This window comes from Mytilinidion resinicola (genome assembly GCF_010093595.1).
Source record: "Mytilinidion resinicola strain CBS 304.34 unplaced genomic scaffold BDZ99scaffold_7, whole genome shotgun sequence".
In the NCBI taxonomy this organism is placed as follows: domain Eukaryota; kingdom Fungi; phylum Ascomycota; class Dothideomycetes; order Mytilinidiales; family Mytilinidiaceae; genus Mytilinidion; species Mytilinidion resinicola.
In genome coordinates, this window is record NW_022985443.1 from 971,358 (window position 1) to 991,122 (window position 19,765).

A 19,765-nucleotide genomic window follows, 5' to 3' on the forward strand; every position below is an offset into this window, starting at 1 on the left:
GCCCTCCAACCGCGGCGTGCTCGCCCAGCACGCTGTCAACTGCCCCAGCGCCCGGCCTAATTTCTGATTTCTCGTGAGATAGGGCTGCCTGCCCTCTGCGCCGCCAATGCAGTGTCGCACATTAGTACGATGCACCTTGTTGTTCCAGTTTGGCGTTGCACAATATATCTTCAGCAATAGAAATGACTTGTCTTTTCTCCTCTTCCAAACCCTGCTACGTCCGACTCCACTCCAACCAGCGTGGTCTGCCAATCCCGTAGAATCTCTGAAAAGCATCGAACGACCTCAAGCAGCGCCGCGTACGTGTACAAAGACCTCTGCCGTAGCGCTGTCCAAGTACATTATTCCCAGCCATACTTCTACCTCCCCTGCCCGCTGCCGCAGAACCATCAACAACTGCGGCACGGCGCAAACGACTGATCGCCCAGAATGTTATCAGCGTCCCAGCGGCCTCCCAATTGGAACTCTTCCCGGCAGGCGGGCTGATCCGTAACCGCTGCAAGTCCAGGGATGGCAACCTGGGTTTGAATCCAGAGCCGCGGCGACCTCGTGCCGGCATGCCTATCACGGGCTTGCAGAGGCACACGAGCTCTTACCTCTGGACGCCGTTGCGCCTTCACGAGCTGGAAAGCGTGCTTTCGCGCTCGCAGGCCATCGGGGCTCGTTATCGCGTCGTCGATGGGAATTGAACAACTCATCGTCATGAGATTTCTGTCCTCTGTGAATGGAGCCACGGCGCAAGGAATCCCGTTGTTGCGAGGTGACTCATGGTCGAAGCCTGTCCGGGCACGGCAGGACACTGGACCCGCGAACCGCACAGCAACTCAAGCCAGCATGAACAAGATCGCGGAAACTCAAGAGACAGGATGAGTGAGAGGTTGAGCAATAGTCCTACCTGATCGCGTGCTAGCCTCCTCCTTTCTATGCTTCACCGTCACCTTGTGTTCCGTGTCTCTGGCGCTGGCGTCGGCGTCGGTTCCATGAAAACGTCCCCGCTGCTCGACGACCCACTCTGCATGCTGGCCGCCTCTTGTGCCGCTGTCTCCTGCACCTGCTGCGCCGGCTCCGGCTCCCTATCCATTGTATATCCCTCTCCCCTCTCCACCAATCCCTTGTAGTAGTCCACCAGCACTTCCGGCTTCGGCACAATCTTCCAGTCCAACCGCCGTAGAAACTCCAGCTCCAGCAGCGCCAGCTCCCGCACGCTGACGCCGCCCACTCGCGCATAGAGGCTATTGGTCCAAAAGCTGTCGCTGAGACCTTTCGCTGCCACGGTGGCGGCCGTAATAAGAAATCGATGCACAGTGAGACTGCTAATCGTGAAAGCCGGGTATAGCGCGCATAACTTGTCCACGTAATACACCATAGATAAAAGAATAGGCGGGGGCAGAGTCGCATGGACGATGAGGCGGTTTAAGTAGTCGCGGACCGATATGCCAGGCGGCGCTCTGCACACACGACAAGCGTCAGCCCAATCAATGCCACTCAATTGCGTGAAGAACAGCGCGCGGAGCAAACCTAGAATACCAAGCCGTATAGTACACCCGCATGCCGTTAATAAACCGAAATCGATCATACCTGGAGTGAAACCGCGTGAGCTGCCCGTCCTGCAGCGGGATGCCGTCGTTGAGCCGCACGAGCTCCATGAGCATATCTGAAATCAAGACCCCCAGATCCTTGACGTCGCACGTCTCGTACTTCAGCGGCATGACCTTCAGGCCGGGGTCCATGTTCCGCGCCCGCTTCGCCGACGACGGCTGCTGCTGGCTCTCTTCAGCCGCTGAACTGCTCGCCGCTGTTGCGGCTGACGCCACCTGCTGCGCCCGCTGCTGTGTCCCCCCGCCTGCTGCTCCTGCTTGTGAAGATCGCGCGACATCCAGCGGCTTGGGAGGTTCGGGGTTCACCCGCAGATTGGGTTCGGGAGGGCCCGAGGCGATAATCTCTGCAGAGGCTTCCCGCCGCTTCGTGCCTAGGCCGAGTGACGGCGAGGGCTCAGGTTCTGTTCGTATACGCGTGGGTCTCGCTGTCGGCGGAAGTCCTGGCGGTGTGTACTGCGTGCTCGCATTGGCGTACTCTCGTCGTGGTGGTTGTTGAGGTGAGCGGGCGAAGCTCAAGGCTGGTGAATGGGCTGGGGCGGCGGGTGCATCTAGAGGCAGGCGTCTAGCGGCCGCTGGCTGTGGGGGAAAGCGCGGCGAGTGAGTCGAGTTGGCGGCGCGGTAGGTAGCATGATAGGAGCGCTGGTGGAAAGAGGTTGGGCTCGAGGGTGCAGAGAGCGTAGGCGACGGCGACGAAGTCAGCATGGCGGTATTGAGGCCACGGCTCGAGGTGCGCGCACGCTGGTGCTAATGGGAGGCCGTTGTCGCCGGGCGTCTGTGGGCATGCTCGGTGAGGCTACTGGGGCGTAGAGGTACCTAGGTAGAATTTGCGGTGTTTGTCGAGGGAGTGGGATGCCGTGGAGCCAGACTCATGACCACGGGCTCTTTTGCGGGACGGGATTGGCCGAACGCAATCGTGAGCCCGAGGCCAGCACCAGCAGGGTAACTTGACGTCGGAGTTGTACCGACGCTATCGGGACTCGGGACGAGCAGCGGGGGCCCAGATCACTTAGAAGTATGGAGTTATTGTGAATGTACACACTATAGCATTATGTATATATACGGGCCACCGACAGTGGTAGTCCTGATAGAGTAAGTGGCATTGTGAATGCCATGTCGATCGTGACACCTGCAGCCCAGGCTTCATCAGCGCGGGGGTGCCGGGTTGAAACCAGAAAGATCGACGTAAACATGAATAGAGGATCCCTGATTTGACGCCCTTTTCTTTCGAGCCTCAAGTCAACCTCCGTGAAAGCTTGAATCGTGGAACATCTTCCAGTCGGAGACGAGCTCCAAGTGGACGATGAGCTCCAAGAAGGCCATCACCACACCAATATCGCATCCCCATAGGAAATCTGGGGTTTTTCTGGTATCACAGCCGACTCTCCTCAGATCCCTTTATTCCCCATGTCAATGCGTGACCCCAACGCCGGTGCCGTAGAACAAGTCAAAAGAGAGATCGGACGAAAGGGTATATCAATCTCAAGGGTCCGCTCGTTTCTCAGGAACCGGCTCCGACGCCAATTCCGCCGGGCCATCTTGTTGGACTCTATGACTTGCTAATGCGGCCTTGTGAGCTTGTTCTCTATTCAACGTCAGCCACATTTCCATCACGTTCGCCATTATCGAATCAACTTACTCAGGCGTCGGCGAAGCCATCTCCCGCCGTTCATACTCAGCCGCAGTGAACCCCGGACTCCCCGGAGCTTCAGAAGGCGGCCCAGTATACGGGCTTCCATACGGCGGGAGGTTGCTCTGCCTGTAGTCGTGCTGCTGCTGCGGCATGTATCCATATCCAGGGAAGTTCGGGTCCTGCGGTGCATTGCTCATCGGGATAGTGGCGGAATTCCGCTTCAGGACGTCCTTTAGGGATTTCGTGCGGCCCATGTAGAAAAATAGGAGGCCGCATATTAGTATTGCGGCCACGGCTGCCACGGCGATTCCGGCAATGGCGCCGCCTGATAGTCCACTATGGTGGTGGTCGGAGGGCTCTGCTGTTTGAAGCGGTGCTGGTGCGCTGGTGGCACTTGTGGGAGCAGCTGTGGGTGTAGAGTGTACAATTGTGGCTGAGGCTTCTGCTGGAATTGGGTCGCCGGGGCTCAGTTGGACGGTGTCCGGCTCCAGTGCTAGCTGTCTCTGATGATCTAGAGTCATTGTTTTATTCTGTATTCACATGAGCTACTATTCCGGCGGAGAGAGTTCAACGTTGGCATCTTACCGAGTTGATAACCCCAAGCATGCCTTGCTTATTACACGACTCCAGCGCAGAGCAGTAGAAAAAGACCGGCGCGGTCGAGTTCAAAGTAAGGTTCCATACTTGGACCTATGATCAACGTTCAGCAAAAGCCTATCAGTTATGTGTATCAGAAGCATACCGGATCCGCCGCCTGCATCGGCCGATTCCCAGAGAAAAACATATCCTTCGACACAGGTTCTACGTAGTCATACGGCACACAAGGATCTGCCTTCAATCAGCAATCAATCCCCCGTTCCACTTGCCTCCATCCACAATACTCACATCCATACTCCGCCTTCACAACCGAGTGATTCGTCGGATAAAAATGGAAGGAAATCACATCCCCAACATTTGCCTGGATATCTTCTGGATCGAACCGATGCGTGCTCCCCTTGTTGACCGTAACATCGATCACCTTCGGCTCACTACTCGCCGTCGACGATGGGCTCGCCGTTCCCGTAGGCGTCGGGAAAAAAAACGTCGCAACATCGCTGCTCTGTGCCGAAATCACTCTTGGCGCCAGTATGAGCAGCAGCAACGCCATCGGCGCCCTGTGGCGGGTGAATCCGCCCATTGTCGAATGGAGACCACACTCTGGGTATCAAATACGTGCAACGCGAACTCTCAAACACCAGAAACAGCGACAGATAAGGCAGCGCAACCGAAGAAACAGCCCAAAGTAAGCAGAGAGAGAGAAGAGTGAGAAAGCGCAAACGCAGCAAGGCAGAGCGGGGATCCTAAATTCATCTATTAAGGTCATCAACACCCTTGCACCACCATTGCTGGGCGTGTATCGCTGTCAGCCCGAGTTCCACGCACCATAGCCCTCCACCTCCATTCTACCCACCACTCACCTCGCATATAATCCTGCACACCCCAGCTCCGCTCCGTGTGCGGTTGCAGGCTTGGGCTGACGGCTTGGCAAAACGCCGCATATAGGACGTCATGTCCGAGGCTAGAACTCCCTACGAATAGGGCTGAAAATAGAAAAGCAAAGAGACTACTTCGTCTCAGCCCAGGCAGGGCAACCAGATCTCGAAATGGTGGACACATCCGTCCCTCGTAATGCTGACGGGCAACCCCCCGGGCCAAGAAACGCCTTCTATTGCGGCACGCTGCGTGCGGGAGGGCGGCGCGGGCGATCTGTGCGGCGCGAAGGAGCGAAAACGCCTATCTCTCGCGACCCACGACGCGAGGCTGCAGGAGTTTGTGTTGGTTGCATGTGGGAGGGCGCTGTTAGTGGTTGGATGGATGGGAGTTGAGGTTTGCTGCGAGGGAGAGGCACAGATGCGGCCGGACGGGTTGTGGGGAGGGGCTAGCTGCTTTAGGGAAGCTGGAGTGTTGCTTATATCTATTTTTGCGAGGAAGTGGGGTTTTGAGGATTTGGAAGCTTGAGTATTTGGGTTGGTATTTGGAAGACATATCCTGGTACACACATATATACTCATCTACTCCCAAGCCACGACGAGCTTCCTCGAGTTCCTCCAGTCTGCCTTACGCCCTATTACAAGGGTAACCGTACTCGACAACTCCACCACAGAAACACTCTAGCAATCTACCGCTCTACGTCTCTTGCACACTTGCCACTATTGATATTCTACCACCGCAAACGTATAAAGGCCATACAACCTTCATGCTTCAGTGGCGCGGAAGTACGTATGCGCTGTGCTGTCAGCAGTCTCACCACCACCTCTTAGCCTGTCTTACCAAGTCTGGGCACCGCATACAAGCATACATCCATCACCACATCAAATAACCGCAGCCGTTACGCAATCTACTGCGCCTCCCATCACTGCCACATCGCTCCTCTCCTATAAGACTGCCTTACCGTAGTCAACTTCTCAGCAATGTCTCGGGTAGGTTCAAAGGTACGCATCATCCACATCGAAAAGAGGAAATGGGCCTCCATCAAACAGCAGAAGTGCACACACATTGAGAACAAGTGCACGCACATCAAAAAGAAGAAGCACACGTAGTCCAATCAGAAAAGGAAGCATTCAGCTTCTCCATGGTAGGTATTTCTACCCACGAATACCTAGTGTGAAAAAGATAAGGATAGGTAAGAACAGGTTGTCGGCCCCATCGAGAGCTCACCCGCTAAGCACAGCACCATCGTCAGCCTGTCCAGCGATAGTGGCACCCAACTGATCTCCTAGACGCTCAAGCAATGCAGCACCATCTCGCCAACTCGCTGATGTGCATTCGTCTTGCACCCATAAGCTGAAGCCACAACACCCCTCACGACCTCTTCGCCGGACTCCTCGGGCTCGGGCTCGTCACTGAGAACATCCCGATCGGCGGCATCCCGCTAGGGCTCCTCAGCGCGTTCGGCGCGCTGCTCGCCCGCATGTCCCGCTCCTCCAGCTTCAGCGCTGACGGCGCTGACTTCAACTTCTGCTTCTGCTCTGCATGCTCTGCGCGCCAGTCCTCCGTTTCCTCGAGCAGAATCCGGATGACGTTGTCTTTGGCCTCCTCGAGCATCTGGCCGATGGTCTCGTACTCGGATTGGATCGTCTTGCCGTACTTCTTGCGCAGTTTGCGGAGGCGTTGGTATTGCCAGACGTGGTGCTGGTGGTTGATGTAGACGTGGGAGTGCTGGGGAGTTAAGGTTAATGGAGGTTGTGCTGGGAGGGTTTGGGTGGTTGGGACTCACTTGGTAGTACCATATGCCGATGTAGTCGTCTGTTGCTCGTTTGATGGAGCGGAGAGGGCTTTCGGCTAGAAAGGTGAAGATGTGACGGAGGGGACTCTCGTCTGCGTTGACTGATTCTGTACGTCCTCGTGTTAGCTATTTTTAGCTGCATACTAGTTGGTGTAAGAGGCTTTACCTTGGGCACCAAGGAACTCGACCAGCCCCGACGACGCATCTCCCACTCCCATCAGGAAGACATCACTAAAATCTCCTATCCTAATTGTCTGTCAGTATCACTTCTTCAAAATCGGAGGGTACTTCATACTCGATAAAGTTCTCCCACATGTACTTAGCGATCTCACGTGTCGCGATCACTCGGTCCTCTAGCGGCCGAGCTGGTTGATAGTCGCCCCTATCTTCTCGAAGCACAGAGCGAGCCCTCTCACTAGTATCACCAGGTTCCTATACAAAAGTCAGCGTCTACATGACAATCCAAGAAGCGGTGAACCTACCGGCCAATCTTCCATTACCTTTGGGATGTTGATGTCGACAATAGCGAAGTCGTGATTATAGGCCCAGTCGACATATGTCTTAGTACCATCAGTCTTATAGTTCATCGTCAGCGGGATTATCAGCACATCTCTGCACTAGTGACTTACCAGCCAAGAATTGTGCAGTTCATTTTGGAGAATTTCATTCGTTGGGTCGTTGACGACATCGTAGTCTGGTGGATCGTGGAAAATGACTAAGAGAGGCCTTGAGCCTGCCTCAAAGAAGTTGTCCCTGAGCCAAATTAACAACCGCATTGCGCAATCCTCCTAAGGGGAATCCATGGAGTACTTACGAGACTAGCACGTTGTCTTCGAAACACTCGTGGAGGACGTTCCGATCAATGGTCATTGTTTGCATACCATAATCCCTGTCAAACAACATGTTTCGCCATGATTTGACAAGGTCGTGCATTTGGACACTCTGTGGGGTTAGTCTTGGTCCAGGTGGTTGCTTTTGACGCATGCAATGCCACCATTTTGCTTGCTGTTTCTTGACCAGTTCCACAGTGGCGGCGCCCAGCTTGGATACTTTTGAATCAAGTGCATCCGCGTCCTGTCCAGGAAGGCGATCTGGCGGTTCTCCCATAAGAGTTTTCGTCACTGCCAAAGCAGATTTCGAGATTGAATCGAGGTTGTAACCACCCTCTAGGCACACGGCTAGTCTGCCCTGTGCTAACTCCATCAATTTGTGCGTCATATGCGCGTATCCGGGCGGGGATACGTGGCAACCCCCGAGCTCATCCCCCTCTGCCGCGTCAAACCCAGCAGCCACTATAACTAAGTCTGGATTGAATTCTCTGGCTATCGGTATGACGATTTCTTCAAATGCGTAGAGGTAATCATAGTCGCCCATGCCGTGGTCGATCCAAGGGATATTCACGTTCTTGCCTTCGCCAGGGCCCTCTCCGCAATGAAGGTGATCACCATCCGGTCCATTGGGGTAGAACGTGCCGTTCTTGTAGACATGCAACGATATGTAAAGGACATTTGGATTGTTGTAGAAGGCATGCTGAATGCCATTGCCATGATGAACGTCCCAGTCCAGAACCATTACCTTGCGGCATATCTCAGGAAGTTGCGCCTGGCACACTTTGGCAGCGATAGCAACGTTGTTGAAGATGCAGAAGCCCGATGGTTCAGCTCGCTCTGCGTGATGACCTGGAGGCCGAATCAACGCAATTGCATTCTTGAGTTTATCGAGAGCAACTAATTTGCACGCTTCGATAGCGCCACCAGCGGCGATAGTGGCGGAGTCAGGGGTCTGTGCATTGAAATATATGGAGTCACGCTCCGAACCCATTTCTGTCAACTCCTTCAGCTCTCTGCCTGTACCTTTGTTAGTACTTCGTATACATTTGCAAGAAGTTCATCGCTTACCTGGTAAGCTTCTGACAAACTTCCAGTGTTCCTTAGAATGCACCATAGTTACCTCCCCTTTTTCAGCATGTCTAGCTTCAATATTCCAGAGCTTGTCTGGGTCCTCAACCATGTCTTCCCATTGCTGCACCAGGCCAGCCCTGTATAGAGTGTCCCAGATGGCTTGGATTCGCTTGGGCTTCTCGGGATGATCATTTGATTCTGGTTCCATGTGTAACTTCATGCGAGCATCAAAGACTAGACCCGACCGAAGAGTTGATCGTGGCAAAGCGGAGGATCGCGGTGGCGGCGGGGCATTGACAAGCACTTGAACTTCCATTGGCGCGGTAGCTTCTCGCGATTCTTCGCTGGTCGCCTCATTAGGCGACGAGGACGAATCCATACGATACATGGGATCATCTTGCTGAGCCAACTCGTGATCTGCAAGCATATTGGGCGGAGACGATGCTGTCGCGAGATTTTGGTACGAAAGAATCGGCAGTTCTTCTTTTCTGGGCGATAGTTCATGCGTAGAAGCATCCATGGCAAGCATGGAAGGGTCAACGGTCTGAGTATCGCCGTTCAACTCGGTCGACCCTATGACGGTGTCATCACCCATGAGGAAGTCTGGGTCGTCCATCGAGACAGAGCAGAAGCCCCGACGGGCTTATAGCCACTTCAATCAGGAGTCAGAACCAGCTAATAGCTTACAGTCGGTTAGCTTCAAGTTCTCGTTTGGAAAAAAAACGAACAAGCGTGCTGAATGTACTGGAACAGCTGTATGGTGGTGCGGTTCGACTATACAAGGAGCTTGGACTTATGACCAATTGGTCGAACAAATGTACGAACCGTCTTAGTTTGGCTGTAGTAGCGACATTGAAGAAGATGATGGAACATGGACCACAAAACCACCTTGACAAAGTGAAGTAGTTGGAAAGCAGGAGAGCCATCGAACGAAAATGACGTGCACACAGTACAAAGCTAAATAGCCCACTTACAGCATCAATAGCAACCCATGTTACAGAGCATGCGTGTATTGGGCTATGGTAGGGAAGAGGATGTGTCCGTCGAGCTAGGTACTGACTCTCGGCGGAATGTGCAAGATAAGTGAGGTGATAATAGTGAAAAGAAATCGCTCAAAATCGCGCTAATAGAACGTTTCCGTGATAGCAATCGTTTCGCAGAGTGTTCAGTTAGGACTCGGGGCCATAGTACGTTGCTTCTGTTATTTTGTTTGGGTTCGCGGCTTGACCTCTGTTGAGAGCAACACGAGAGGCCGCAGACACCTCCACGTGCCGTAAGGATCAAGACGAGAGCGAGATAAGAGAAAGAAGAGACAATCCAAGGAGTGTGAAAGACGCGAAGAATAGGCGTGTCCGTCTCGCAGGGTTGAGTTGTGGTTGTGTTTGATAAAATGAAAGGGAGGAGGGTTGGTCCAAGGGTTGCAGCAAGTCGATCGGATCTTAGCGTGCTTGGCACCATCAGAAACCGAGCTCTGATAGGCTGAAAAGAGTTATGTACAACGTCGTTCTCAAATTTATATCTCAGAACTGAGGAACTTCGATGGCATTGTAAGTCGTTTTTGCGCGCATAGATCTAGCGACAGGGCTTTGGCGACGTAATGGTTTTTAAAGATTCAACAGCGTACTAATGCCTCACGAAAAGACTGAGCGCTGCTCGGAGTACGTCCATAGTTCGGGTTTTGAGACGTCCTCCCCTTTTTCGGATATTGAAGCAAGTAAATTGACAATGGGCTTATCTTACAAGTAGGTTCTAAAAATGCATTCGAGAATCACAGATGATGGCATGGTAAACAGCATGCCCGTTCATCCAAAACCTCTTCACTTGCAGTCGCAAAGGGGTTTCGCTTTAATAAACTTCAATTTCTCTATGAACAATCAGAAGAAAAAGTATGAAACACCCATGCTGCCACATGAGCAATACCATTTTGCCCAATGTGACCCTTGGACAGGTCAAGCTTTTGCCAACCCCGTATCGTCCATTAGGCCGAAGATATCATTGACGCCGTAAACTCCCAGATAAGGAACCCCCGCTGTTGGTTTTCTGACATTTCAGCCACTTCACTGGGCCATTTCAGGTAGTCTCAACCATCTCGTACCAGATAGACCCATCCGATCCTCACTTCTTCCGGTCATAAGACAACGACGCTCGTGGGGGAAGACTCTTCCTCATAACCTTCGAACCAACAGGAACAGGCAGCCCCGAACTCCTCCGCTTTCCCTCACTGCCACGGCTACCGCTCCTATCCTCCGAAGCCTTATCCTTCCCCTTCCCTTCAATCGCATCACCTAAGCTAGCCGCCACACTACCCACCCCGGACTCACACCCACTCTCCCCCTCTTCTGCCATCCCCAGCCCTTCCTTCCAGTACCCCTCATACCGCATATCTAGCATCCTCAGCCGCTTATCTACTAGTCCCATACTGACTGGTGCGCCGATCTCCGGAAACTTGACACGCAGCGCCTGCGCAATGTCGCCGAGCTGCTCACCCTTGGCATCGGCCACGCAAATGAAGCGGTCGTGCTGCGCGTTCCACGACTTTGGCATGTGGGTTGGCGGCAGCGCCTTGGCCTCGGGGTACTTGTAGTTGTAGTCAGAGTCGTTGGGGCTCAAGGCGCTGACAGGACGGATGGAAGAGAGAGAGGCATTGCGGTGTGGGGAGAGGTTGCGGTTCGTGGTGGCGCCGGTGTTAGGATCGCTAGGGAAGGTGCCGTCGACTTCGTCGAAGGCGCGGGTGATGCTGGTGTGGAAGGAGTCGGTGGAGGGAACGTGACGGATGGTGCTCTTTACTGAGTTGGTGGACAGCATGTCGTCTTTTGGAGGTGGGGTGGGTGGAAGCCTGAATTGGTTCGAGGGAGTGGGTGACCGCTTGACGAGTTCGGGAGTTGCTGGCGTGACCATTGTTCGTGGCAGTGTAGATTTGGGTTTGTGTGGTGTAGAGGTCCGAATGGGGATGCTAGAGCGGCGGTTTCGGCGATCGAGACGCCTGCTATGTGTGGGTAAGCTCAAGGTCTGGCGTACAGGATGTGATGGAGACGTAGGACACAAGTCTCTGCTTGCTTGAGGTTTGGTGCGCCAGAGGTAGCCGCTAGTCCAAAGGTTGGCACGTTTTGTCCATGTTCTTGACCATTCATCGACATACTTCAAACAATGGCAGACTAACGTGGAGAGGCGCATGAGGAGGCAGCGCACAGAGAGAGGAGCCTTACTCTTGACCGGGGCTGACGTAACCACGAGGATCGCGAGGGATCGATCGATTGTGGATGGCCTGAAGGGGGCGCGCCTAGAGTTTGATGAGTGGCGTGCGGTAAGAGAGGTGGTTAGAATCACCTTTGGAGTGGGAGAAGAGGTAATGCCGAGGCCGACGGACTTGTGGTTGGTTTGGCCAGGCAGACGAACCGCAGCGGCCATGGCAACGGACGCTAAGAAGTGGAAGCTGGCGACACGCGATCAAGCAACGAAGACTCTTAAGCGGCGTGTCAAGAGAAAGGCGGAGGGAATGTGCGAGTTGACGTGGGGAAATACTAGGTCACGTGCTAGAAATAAACATGGAGGAAGGAACAAACTACCATTCCCGCGGTGAAACTAGATAGGCTTCTTCAAGTCAAGCTGCCTCCAGCACGGGCATCATCATGTTTTCTTTGTCGCATCTCTAGACGAAAATGACACCGAAGAGAAAGTTACACTAGGAGACCCAAATGCCAGCCCATTCATTTTACAAGTACAGGACGCGTATCATTACCTATGTGCACCCCCTTTGACCAAGGCGCGGTTCGAGATAGATAGAACTTTTGCTCGGCCCATCCTGGATATGCGCTACTAAAAGGCAATGCACCCAACCGCCCACCTTGATACAAGCTCCTAGATCCACACCATCTCGCCGCTCACCCCACTCTTTACATAATGACCTAGTTCTTGAGACCCAGCTTGTTAAAGAGGCTTCCAGTCTTGCCTGCTATTGTGGGCTTGTCGCCATCAAAGATCGTGAGGAGGCTTTTCCAGACTTGGCCTGGCTCTTGGCTGGCATCAATTGGCTTCCAGATACCCGTCTTCTGGTAGTATGCTACCACGGGCGACGTCTGCTGGTGGTATGTAGCAAGGCGCTTCTTGAGGGTTTCCGCATTGTCGTCCGATCGCTGAATTAATGGCTCGCCTGTGGCGTCATCCTTCATCGCCTCCTTTGGCGGGTTGAAGATCTTGTGGTAGCTGCGGCCCGAGGCTGGGTGGATCAGACGGCCCGTTATCCGCGAGACCAACAGGCCATCGTCAATCTGGAGCTCGACAGCGTGCATGAGCTTCTGCTTCTTCTCCTCAAGCATGTCGTCTAACCGCTCGGCTTGGGCTACAGTTCGGGGGAAGCCGTCAAGAATGAAGCTAGAGGGAAATTAGCTCCTATCCACTGAACATTCAAGTTTTGCCATCGAGTCTCACCCGTTCTTGCACTCGACGTTGGTATCTAGCTCGTTCTTAATCATGCCAATCATGATCTCGTCGCTCACGAGCCCGCCGGCGTCCATGATCTTCTTGGCTTCCCGGCCCAATGGTGTCTTCTTCGTGACCTGTGCCCTCAACATGTCTCCCGTAGCCTACAGCCATCGGTAAGTGTGCGGTCACAGTGTATAAAGCGCGAGGGATAGCGTACGAGATGGCAGACGCAGTATTTTTCCTTGATCTTCGGAGCTTGTGTGCCCTTGCCTGTCGCATCCTGTCAGCGTGCAACAACAAAGCCAGCGGGGCCAGCGGCATCGGGAGAGCATACCTGCACCTGGCGGGCCCATCAGAATCATGCGCACTCCGCCGCTTGCTGACGACGAGCCGCCTTCGCCGCCCGTGAGCTTGGCCTCAAGTTCTGCCACCCGCGATTCCAGCCGGTGGACCAAGTTTTTGAGGTCATCGACGACCTGGTCCTGGAGCGGAGCCATTGCGCAGGAGCGTGAGGGACGTTGAGAATACTACGAGGGAGTGAGGAACGCGCCGGAGGGGAGAGATGGCGAAGAACACAATTGCGCGGATGGAGGAGAAGGCGTGGGGACAGACGGCAGCTCGAGGTGATGTTGGAAAGCTACTTTCGGCACAGGCCAAGCCCAGGACCAAAGTTCCCGTCAGACCGAGCACTCGTGGCGCCGACCACGGAAAAGACCCCCAGACGCCGAGGTCGGTTGCCGATGGAGGGCCCTGCGGCCGCCTGGTGCGTGGACGACGAGGACGGACGGATAAAAATGCAGGCTTGAGACAGCCTCGAAAGACGGGGCGGCAAGCACCACGCGGTGAGCGCTGAACGAACACCTCGTTCACTCCATGTGGGACGCACCTGGGGAACAGATCCCTGTCAGTCATCTCATGTTCACGGCACTTTGAGTTGCACCTGGGAACCTTGTTATCAGCTGAAATTCTATTATCTGATTGTTTGAACATCCTCGTTCACATCTTGCAAAAGGCAGCAAGACCGCCTTTGAGGAACATAGCTCCCGGTTTCTCTGGGTGTTTGTGTTGCTGCTAAAAGCTCCGTCTTGCTATGCCAATAGCTATAAGCAAAGCCATCTCGCTCGTCGTAGGAGTGAGAGGCTGAAGGAAACCGTGAACGCACGAGAATCCGCAAAAACAATGACCCAACCCATGCTATGCATTAAAAGCCACGGCGCTCAAAATCAAATCATTCCCCTCCATGCTACCATGCCAGTCGTCTCGCAATGTCGTGCTCGGTCCCCTTTCGAGCTATAAGTCTGTGCGGGCTTTCTTGTATAGCCCATTGGAGCTCACCTCAGCCTTCCGCTTGCCCAATATCGAGTCCGGTGTCCCTCGGCCGCCGCCAAGTCCGCTACCTCTGCTGTACTCCTCCCAGCACGTCGCGTGATAGATCTTTTCGTTGACCTTGACTGCGTCCATCCACACAAAGTCGTTAGCCTCAACGAGCCACTGTGGCTCGAACTTCTCTTGGCAGATGGGACATGGTGCAGCGACGAGAGCCGCGTCGGTCGGCACATGAATATATTGGTCCTTCGCTTCCTTCTTCGCAGCCGCCGGCCCACCACCTGACGTCCCGTTCGAGGCCGGAGCTGGGGCCGCCTCGTCTTCTTCTCGAAACTCGATCCATTCCCTCTCACCAATGTACCAGTCACGGTGGACTCCTCGCTTGGCGACGTCCGGATCTTTGACCTTAAAATGCCAGTCCATGTGTCTGGCCTTCATCTCCTTGCCCTTTGGTGAACTCTCGAACCGTCGTCCGCACGTCACACACTGATTAGGCAGCGCCTCGTAAAGCTTCGATATCAGGTTAGGTCGAGATTTCTTAGCAATTGATGCGGTAGTCAGCTCCACGTCGTTACCATTGCCAAGTGGTGTTCCAGGTAGCAGATTGTGGGTATTGAGAGCTTGCAGGAGCCAGTCGGCGCTTCCTACGGGAGTTGGCTGAGGTGGAGCCGCGGGTGCAGGCGGTGGGGCATACTGTTGAAGCAGTTGGGCGAGACTCGGAGTAGCTTGTGGCGGGGGAGCGGGCGGGGGGAAGCTGGGGGGAGCCGACACAAAAGAAGTAGGGGTATTCGATGACAGGAGGCTGCTCAACCAGGCGGGATCGAAGCCTGATGGTGGAATGGCAGGCTGTGGTGTACGTACCGGAGGAGGAGGGTGATATCCCATTACCGGTCCTCCTGTTTCCCAGGAACCACCTCCTGGTATGTGAGGGGGAATCGAAGGGAGAAATGAAGGTGGTGCGATGGAGACCGGGGGGGTTGGAGCTGGCGCGGGACTGAGCTGAATAATCTGCTGTTGGATCATTCTGATTTGATCTGGTGGCAGCTTCTGAGACTTGAGTATCGTTTGCAGATCGAGCAAAGCTTTCAATTTCTGCTGAACGTGGGAATCTGAGAGATTGCTGGCCCACTCCATCTGCGTGGAGTTGATAAGCACGCCGAGATCGATGTTGAGCTTGTTGAGGTCTATAGATGGCTCCCTGTCAGGAATAAAAGGCCGCTGTTGCTGAGGCGGTGGGAAGTTATTCGGTGGGGGTGTCGGTGCTGGAGGGAACTGATCTCTGAGGGGAAGCTGCTGACGTCGTGGGTCGTTTGTCGGTGTGTAGCGTGCGGCTGTCTGAGAAGGCGAGGGCGTATTGCGCCAAGGTACAGCGGGCAACGGTGGTCGAGGAGGGATCGCGTGCTGTAGGTACTGCTTCTGAGAGATAGCCTGCTGCTGGATTGCAACGGTCCGGTACTTGATCAAGGCGCTCTCGATGTCTCGAGTAACCTCAGCGGAGAATACCGGCCGGGGATCCACGGATTCCGGAACAGGTTGCTTCCATGTCTTCAGTAGACCTTCCATGGCCTTGCGGGTGGACCCTTCTACGAGCGCGTATGCGTTCATGAACGTCCTGTAGAGGTTCCGGCCAAGGAAAAGTGTGTATGGCGTCCCAACATTCTTGACGATGGAGTCGAGGACGTAGAGAGCTGGAAGCTTCCACTCCGGTCGAGTCTGAATAAATTAGCCTCTCGTACGGTAGAAAAAAAAAGAGCAATTGTGATTGAAAGTTCGAGGGAACCAATGACTTGTCTTACCGTCTGGATGTGGTTTTCTAGTTCTCGGGATATCGCCTGCGCATGCTCTGTATTCTCTTTCGCGATGATGGTTAGATTGCTAATTTCAGGTCTGCTGTTGATCTTCAGATCTTGCAGAGCGTCTTTGAAGTCGGCAGCAACTTCAGCGGATGGTAAAGACATGGTGGGCAACTGGGTTGGAGGCTACTTCAATGCAAAACACAGGAGTTAGTGCTTCGGGGCTTGCTATGAAGGCAGTTGGGCTGAAGTATGTGAAAGCTGCGGTGTCGGATGACTGGAGACCGGATCCTGCGCAAGCTGACCCCAATGTCAGGCGAATGTAATTCAACTTCTTCCTCTCGCACACAGGGATGAAAAGCTGTATGTATCGTTGCTAGCTATAATCCACCATGCAAGAACTCCAGCGGATCCTGCAAAGAGTCACCAAGCTGTGATGAACCTGTCCCTCTACTCTGCCGCCACCTCAACAGCCCAATATAAGACCCACCACTTGCGCAGTACCAAGCGCAGAAGGACTTGCGTTCCGGGGAGTATCGCAGGTCTCTCAGACCCGACGGCAAGGCACAAGAGCAAACGGTAAGCCCGGCGGCGCGTGCGGCTCGTGGATGGCGGGGGTGGGAAGAAAGAAGTAGGTTCTGGGGTGTGGTATGTAAGCGAAATGAGGTTCCTGGGAGTCTTGGTTACAGAAGCGGTTGTGTGTCGGTGGTGATGTGAGGTTGTCGGTCTTTAAAGGTCAGAGCTGAGACAAGTGAAGTTAAGTCTCGGGCACCTGCTTGCCAAGCAATTCCATTGTTGTTCATGCGGCGCTAGTTAGTTAACTAACTCTCAATAGGGACCTTACATAAGCAGTGAAAGATACCCAGGTGGCACACGTGATCGTCAAGAATGACGCAGGCGTCCAGACCTTTTCTATTAGCCAGAACATGCCACCGGCATTCCTTCACCAACAACCACCTCTTCAACCTCATCGCACACATCCAACCCTACCACCAAACCAACCGCTACCATGAGATTCGCCATCTTCTCGTTCCTCTTCGCGCTCCTCGCCGCCGTTGCTATGGCCAGAGCCCCTCTCAAGTCCGTCATTGTTAGCTATCCGGACAGCACACCGAACTCAGTCCTAGACAAGGCAAAGTCTGCTATTGTGGAAGCCGGCGGAATCATCACTCATGAATATAGTAAGTCTGTGCGGTCCTCTATATCATTCATCGTGCTAACAAGATCGTAGACATCATCAAGTAAGTCCATCAATCCGCGATCGCATGCCTGTTGAAGTATTAACACAGACCCAAAGAGCCTTTTCCTGCAACGCGCCCACCGCTGTTCTGGAGAATGTGCAGGCCTGGGGCAACGAGTACAACGCGCTGGTCGAAGAAGACTCCGTTGTCACGACATTCGGCGGAGGAAAGGAGTAGGCGCTTGGTCGGTCGCAATTCTCTACGGCAACAGGATCTTCAGCCCTCCGACGTGTATATGCAAATGGTCCGGATTCAGCGGTGTTAAAGGCGTTCTTCGAGGACTCTTTTGTTGGGGAACAAATCGGTGTTAGGATAAAGCGGTTGCATGGAAACCGACAATGGCATGGAGTTGAATTCACGAATGTAGTTATGGCTATGACAATGCGATTCCGATTATCAAACAAATTGCCTAGGGCTATGAATCTCCATGGCACATGTATAGCTTCAAGCCCATGATGTGCATGAGCAAGCCAGGTTGGCCCCGGCGAATGCTCATCTCGAAACGTCTCCGAAATAAAATGTGTCAGAAGAACCCGCCCTCATGCGACACCACCAACACACATTTGCTGGATTCCTCGCTGCATCTTGCACGCTACCTCCTACCTGCATTTATCATCGAGACCCCCGCAGACGCACTACTTGCCGCTGTGTCCCGCCTTCTCGAAGCCGTGCTGGGATCACTAGCGTCACTGACTCCGCCGAGACTCGAGCTCCGCGTTGACCATTCACCCCCGAGGCGTCGTACCATTTATTTCACTAATGCTGTCTGCACCTGCTCAATATGCATAGGAGCCGTCATTCTGGAGCATCGACGCGAGCACCACATCACCACCGTTTCTGCACGAGAAACAACACGCGCCTGAGACCATGGACGATTTCAAGCCCGAGCTGTTGAAGGCCCTCCTGGAATGGGTGAGTTTCGTCCTCTTTCACCCCGAGCCCCACGGCTGACTTCACAGGTGAATACATTCGGCCTTCCCCAGAAGGTCACGCAATGGAGCCAACTCGAAGATGGTCAAATACTCTGGCAGATACTCGCCGACGTCGACCCCGAATACTTCCACAGCGAGCTTCCGGAGACAGATCGCAAGAGCACTGAGAATTGGATACCACGATGGCAGAATCGTATGATATAATTTCTCTATAATAATTGGGAGGACGAAAGCTGATGCTGGCGTAGTAAAGCACATCGACCGGGCGGTCACCACATATATCAGAGATGAATGCGGCAAGCTGCCAGTGTTGAGCAAGAAAATGACCCCTGACTTGAAATTGGTGGCACAAGAAGGCTCTCCTAAGCTCACAGCAAAGGTATGCATGCACTTATGTCTACTATCTTCAGAACAGGAGCTCACTTTCTCTAGCTGGCGATGTCTGTGCTGCTTGTCGCCTTTTACTCCTCCAATTCCAACCAGCGTATGATTCAGGTCGTGAGCAGCCTAGGCCAACAAACCGCAGGTACTATCGCCACTGCGATACAGGATATGGAGAGTTGGGATCAAAGCATGGCGGACCTCGGAGTAGATCAGGAATTGACCTCCGAACCTGATATTTCTGACCCTGGACCACCCCCGCGATTATCATCAGTGGAACGAGATCCTGATCTCGAGCGAGAGGCCGAACTAATCCAGGCCAATCGAGAGATCAAGCAACTTACCTCCAAGATAACCATCTTGACGTCCGACTTAGAAACGTCGCGAACAAGGATTTCGACCCTCGAAGAAGAACTCGTGGAATCGAACTTGATGCTCGATCGGGGAGTTCGGAAACAGTCAGATAATGATGACCTTGAGCGCTTTCGATCAGAGGCGTTGCGGGACAGACAGCATATTGCTGAACTGGAAGGCGAGCTTGCCGACCAGAAAGCGTTGGTCGCTAATCAGGAAAGGCAACTCGAACGATTAAAAACTGATGCAGATACTAAGCAAGACTTGCGAGACGAACTACAGCTGGTCAAATCGGAGCGAGATGAGCTCTCTCAGAAGGCCAAAGCAAATGAGAACTTGCACAAGAAGATCCGCGCAATGAACGAAGCAGCAAAAGCAAGCGAGGCCACGAGGCTGGATCTACAACAAACTCGCGAAGAACTGGACGAGCTTCGGCCGTTCAAAGAGCGGTGTAATGCCCTCGAGAAAGTGAATAAGGAAAACCAAACCACTATTGAGAACGGCGAGCAATCACTTTTCGAGGAGAAGAGCCGTCGGACTCGTGTGGAGCATGAAAATCAGGTCCTTCTGAAACAACTCGACCAAGCTAGGGACCTGCAAGCCAGGGCGGAAGACTTCCGTAAAGAGCTAGAGGACAAAGTCCGTGAATTAGAATCCAGCAATCACAATGGCCGAGGTGGCAGCCTCGAGGACGAACTTAATGTAGACGACAGCACGGAAATCATGGACGAGACACCGAAAACGGCGACTGACAACATCGTTATTTCGGAGACCATTATGCTCCATCAGAAGGTGGATCTTCTTTCCAATCGATTGAAGTCTATCGAAAAGCAGTACCTGGACATGCTTCAAGAGAATCTTGGTTTGAAATCAGACTTGAAGCATGGTATCAAGAGCGAGGAGAGCGAACGGTATAACCCCC

General features: G+C 53.7%; 8 protein-coding genes across 8 annotated transcripts; 2 read left to right on the forward strand and 6 right to left on the reverse strand.

Moving 5' to 3' along the window:
* Nucleotides 1-2: 2 nt before the first annotated feature.
* BDZ99DRAFT_278769 (uncharacterized protein) lies at nt 3-708 on the forward strand. The gene has a single exon (XM_033713975.1). It carries the CDS (start codon nt 107-109, stop codon nt 491-493), a length of 387 nt encoding a protein of 128 aa, XP_033578624.1. The 5' UTR covers nt 3-106; the 3' UTR covers nt 494-708.
* A 226-nt stretch (nt 709-934) lies between these two features.
* On the reverse strand, nt 935-2,300 carry BDZ99DRAFT_475188 (cyclin-domain-containing protein; the record flags this gene model as incomplete). The annotated part of the gene is made up of 2 exons (XM_033721963.1): nt 935-1,448; nt 1,579-2,300. The coding sequence occupies 2 exons, from the start codon at nt 2,298-2,300 to the stop codon at nt 935-937; spliced, it is 1,236 nt and encodes a 411-aa protein (XP_033578625.1).
* Nucleotides 2,301-2,623: 323 nt separating this feature from the next.
* BDZ99DRAFT_569648 (uncharacterized protein) lies at nt 2,624-4,523 on the reverse strand. The gene is made up of 5 exons (XM_033727909.1): nt 4,114-4,523; nt 3,971-4,056; nt 3,814-3,918; nt 3,235-3,758; nt 2,624-3,180 (listed from the first exon to the last, which is right to left on the reverse strand). Exons 1-5 carry the CDS (start codon nt 4,403-4,405, stop codon nt 3,078-3,080), a joined length of 1,110 nt encoding a protein of 369 aa, XP_033578626.1. The 5' UTR covers nt 4,406-4,523; the 3' UTR covers nt 2,624-3,077.
* A 1,546-nt stretch (nt 4,524-6,069) lies between these two features.
* On the reverse strand, nt 6,070-8,710 carry BDZ99DRAFT_384656 (uncharacterized protein; the record flags this gene model as incomplete). The annotated part of the gene is made up of 8 exons (XM_033715389.1): nt 6,070-6,426; nt 6,485-6,594; nt 6,660-6,739; nt 6,789-6,879; nt 6,972-7,068; nt 7,123-7,246; nt 7,308-8,340; nt 8,392-8,710. 8 exons carry the CDS (start codon nt 8,708-8,710, stop codon nt 6,070-6,072), a joined length of 2,211 nt encoding a protein of 736 aa, XP_033578627.1.
* A 1,578-nt stretch (nt 8,711-10,288) lies between these two features.
* On the reverse strand, nt 10,289-11,802 carry BDZ99DRAFT_497347 (uncharacterized protein; the record flags this gene model as incomplete). The annotated part of the gene is made up of 4 exons (XM_033723505.1): nt 10,289-11,380; nt 11,413-11,532; nt 11,601-11,674; nt 11,722-11,802. The coding sequence occupies 4 exons, from the start codon at nt 11,800-11,802 to the stop codon at nt 10,510-10,512; spliced, it is 1,146 nt and encodes a 381-aa protein (XP_033578628.1). The 3' UTR covers nt 10,289-10,509.
* A 274-nt stretch (nt 11,803-12,076) lies between these two features.
* BDZ99DRAFT_461667 (adenylate kinase-like protein cytosolic) lies at nt 12,077-13,640 on the reverse strand. The gene is made up of 4 exons (XM_033719671.1): nt 13,151-13,640; nt 13,034-13,086; nt 12,823-12,977; nt 12,077-12,765 (listed from the first exon to the last, which is right to left on the reverse strand). Exons 1-4 carry the CDS (start codon nt 13,311-13,313, stop codon nt 12,300-12,302), a joined length of 837 nt encoding a protein of 278 aa, XP_033578629.1. The 5' UTR covers nt 13,314-13,640; the 3' UTR covers nt 12,077-12,299.
* Nucleotides 13,641-14,106: 466 nt separating this feature from the next.
* On the reverse strand, nt 14,107-16,100 carry BDZ99DRAFT_384422 (uncharacterized protein; the record flags this gene model as incomplete). Its single annotated transcript, XM_033715377.1, has 2 exons — nt 14,107-15,855; nt 15,939-16,100. The coding sequence occupies 2 exons, from the start codon at nt 16,098-16,100 to the stop codon at nt 14,107-14,109; spliced, it is 1,911 nt and encodes a 636-aa protein (XP_033578630.1).
* Nucleotides 16,101-16,995: 895 nt separating this feature from the next.
* Nucleotides 16,996-17,353, forward strand: BDZ99DRAFT_384919 (uncharacterized protein; the record flags this gene model as incomplete). The annotated part of the gene is made up of 2 exons (XM_033715408.1): nt 16,996-17,129; nt 17,233-17,353. 2 exons carry the CDS (start codon nt 16,996-16,998, stop codon nt 17,351-17,353), a joined length of 255 nt encoding a protein of 84 aa, XP_033578631.1.
* Between the last annotated feature and the right edge of the window lie 2,412 nt (nt 17,354-19,765).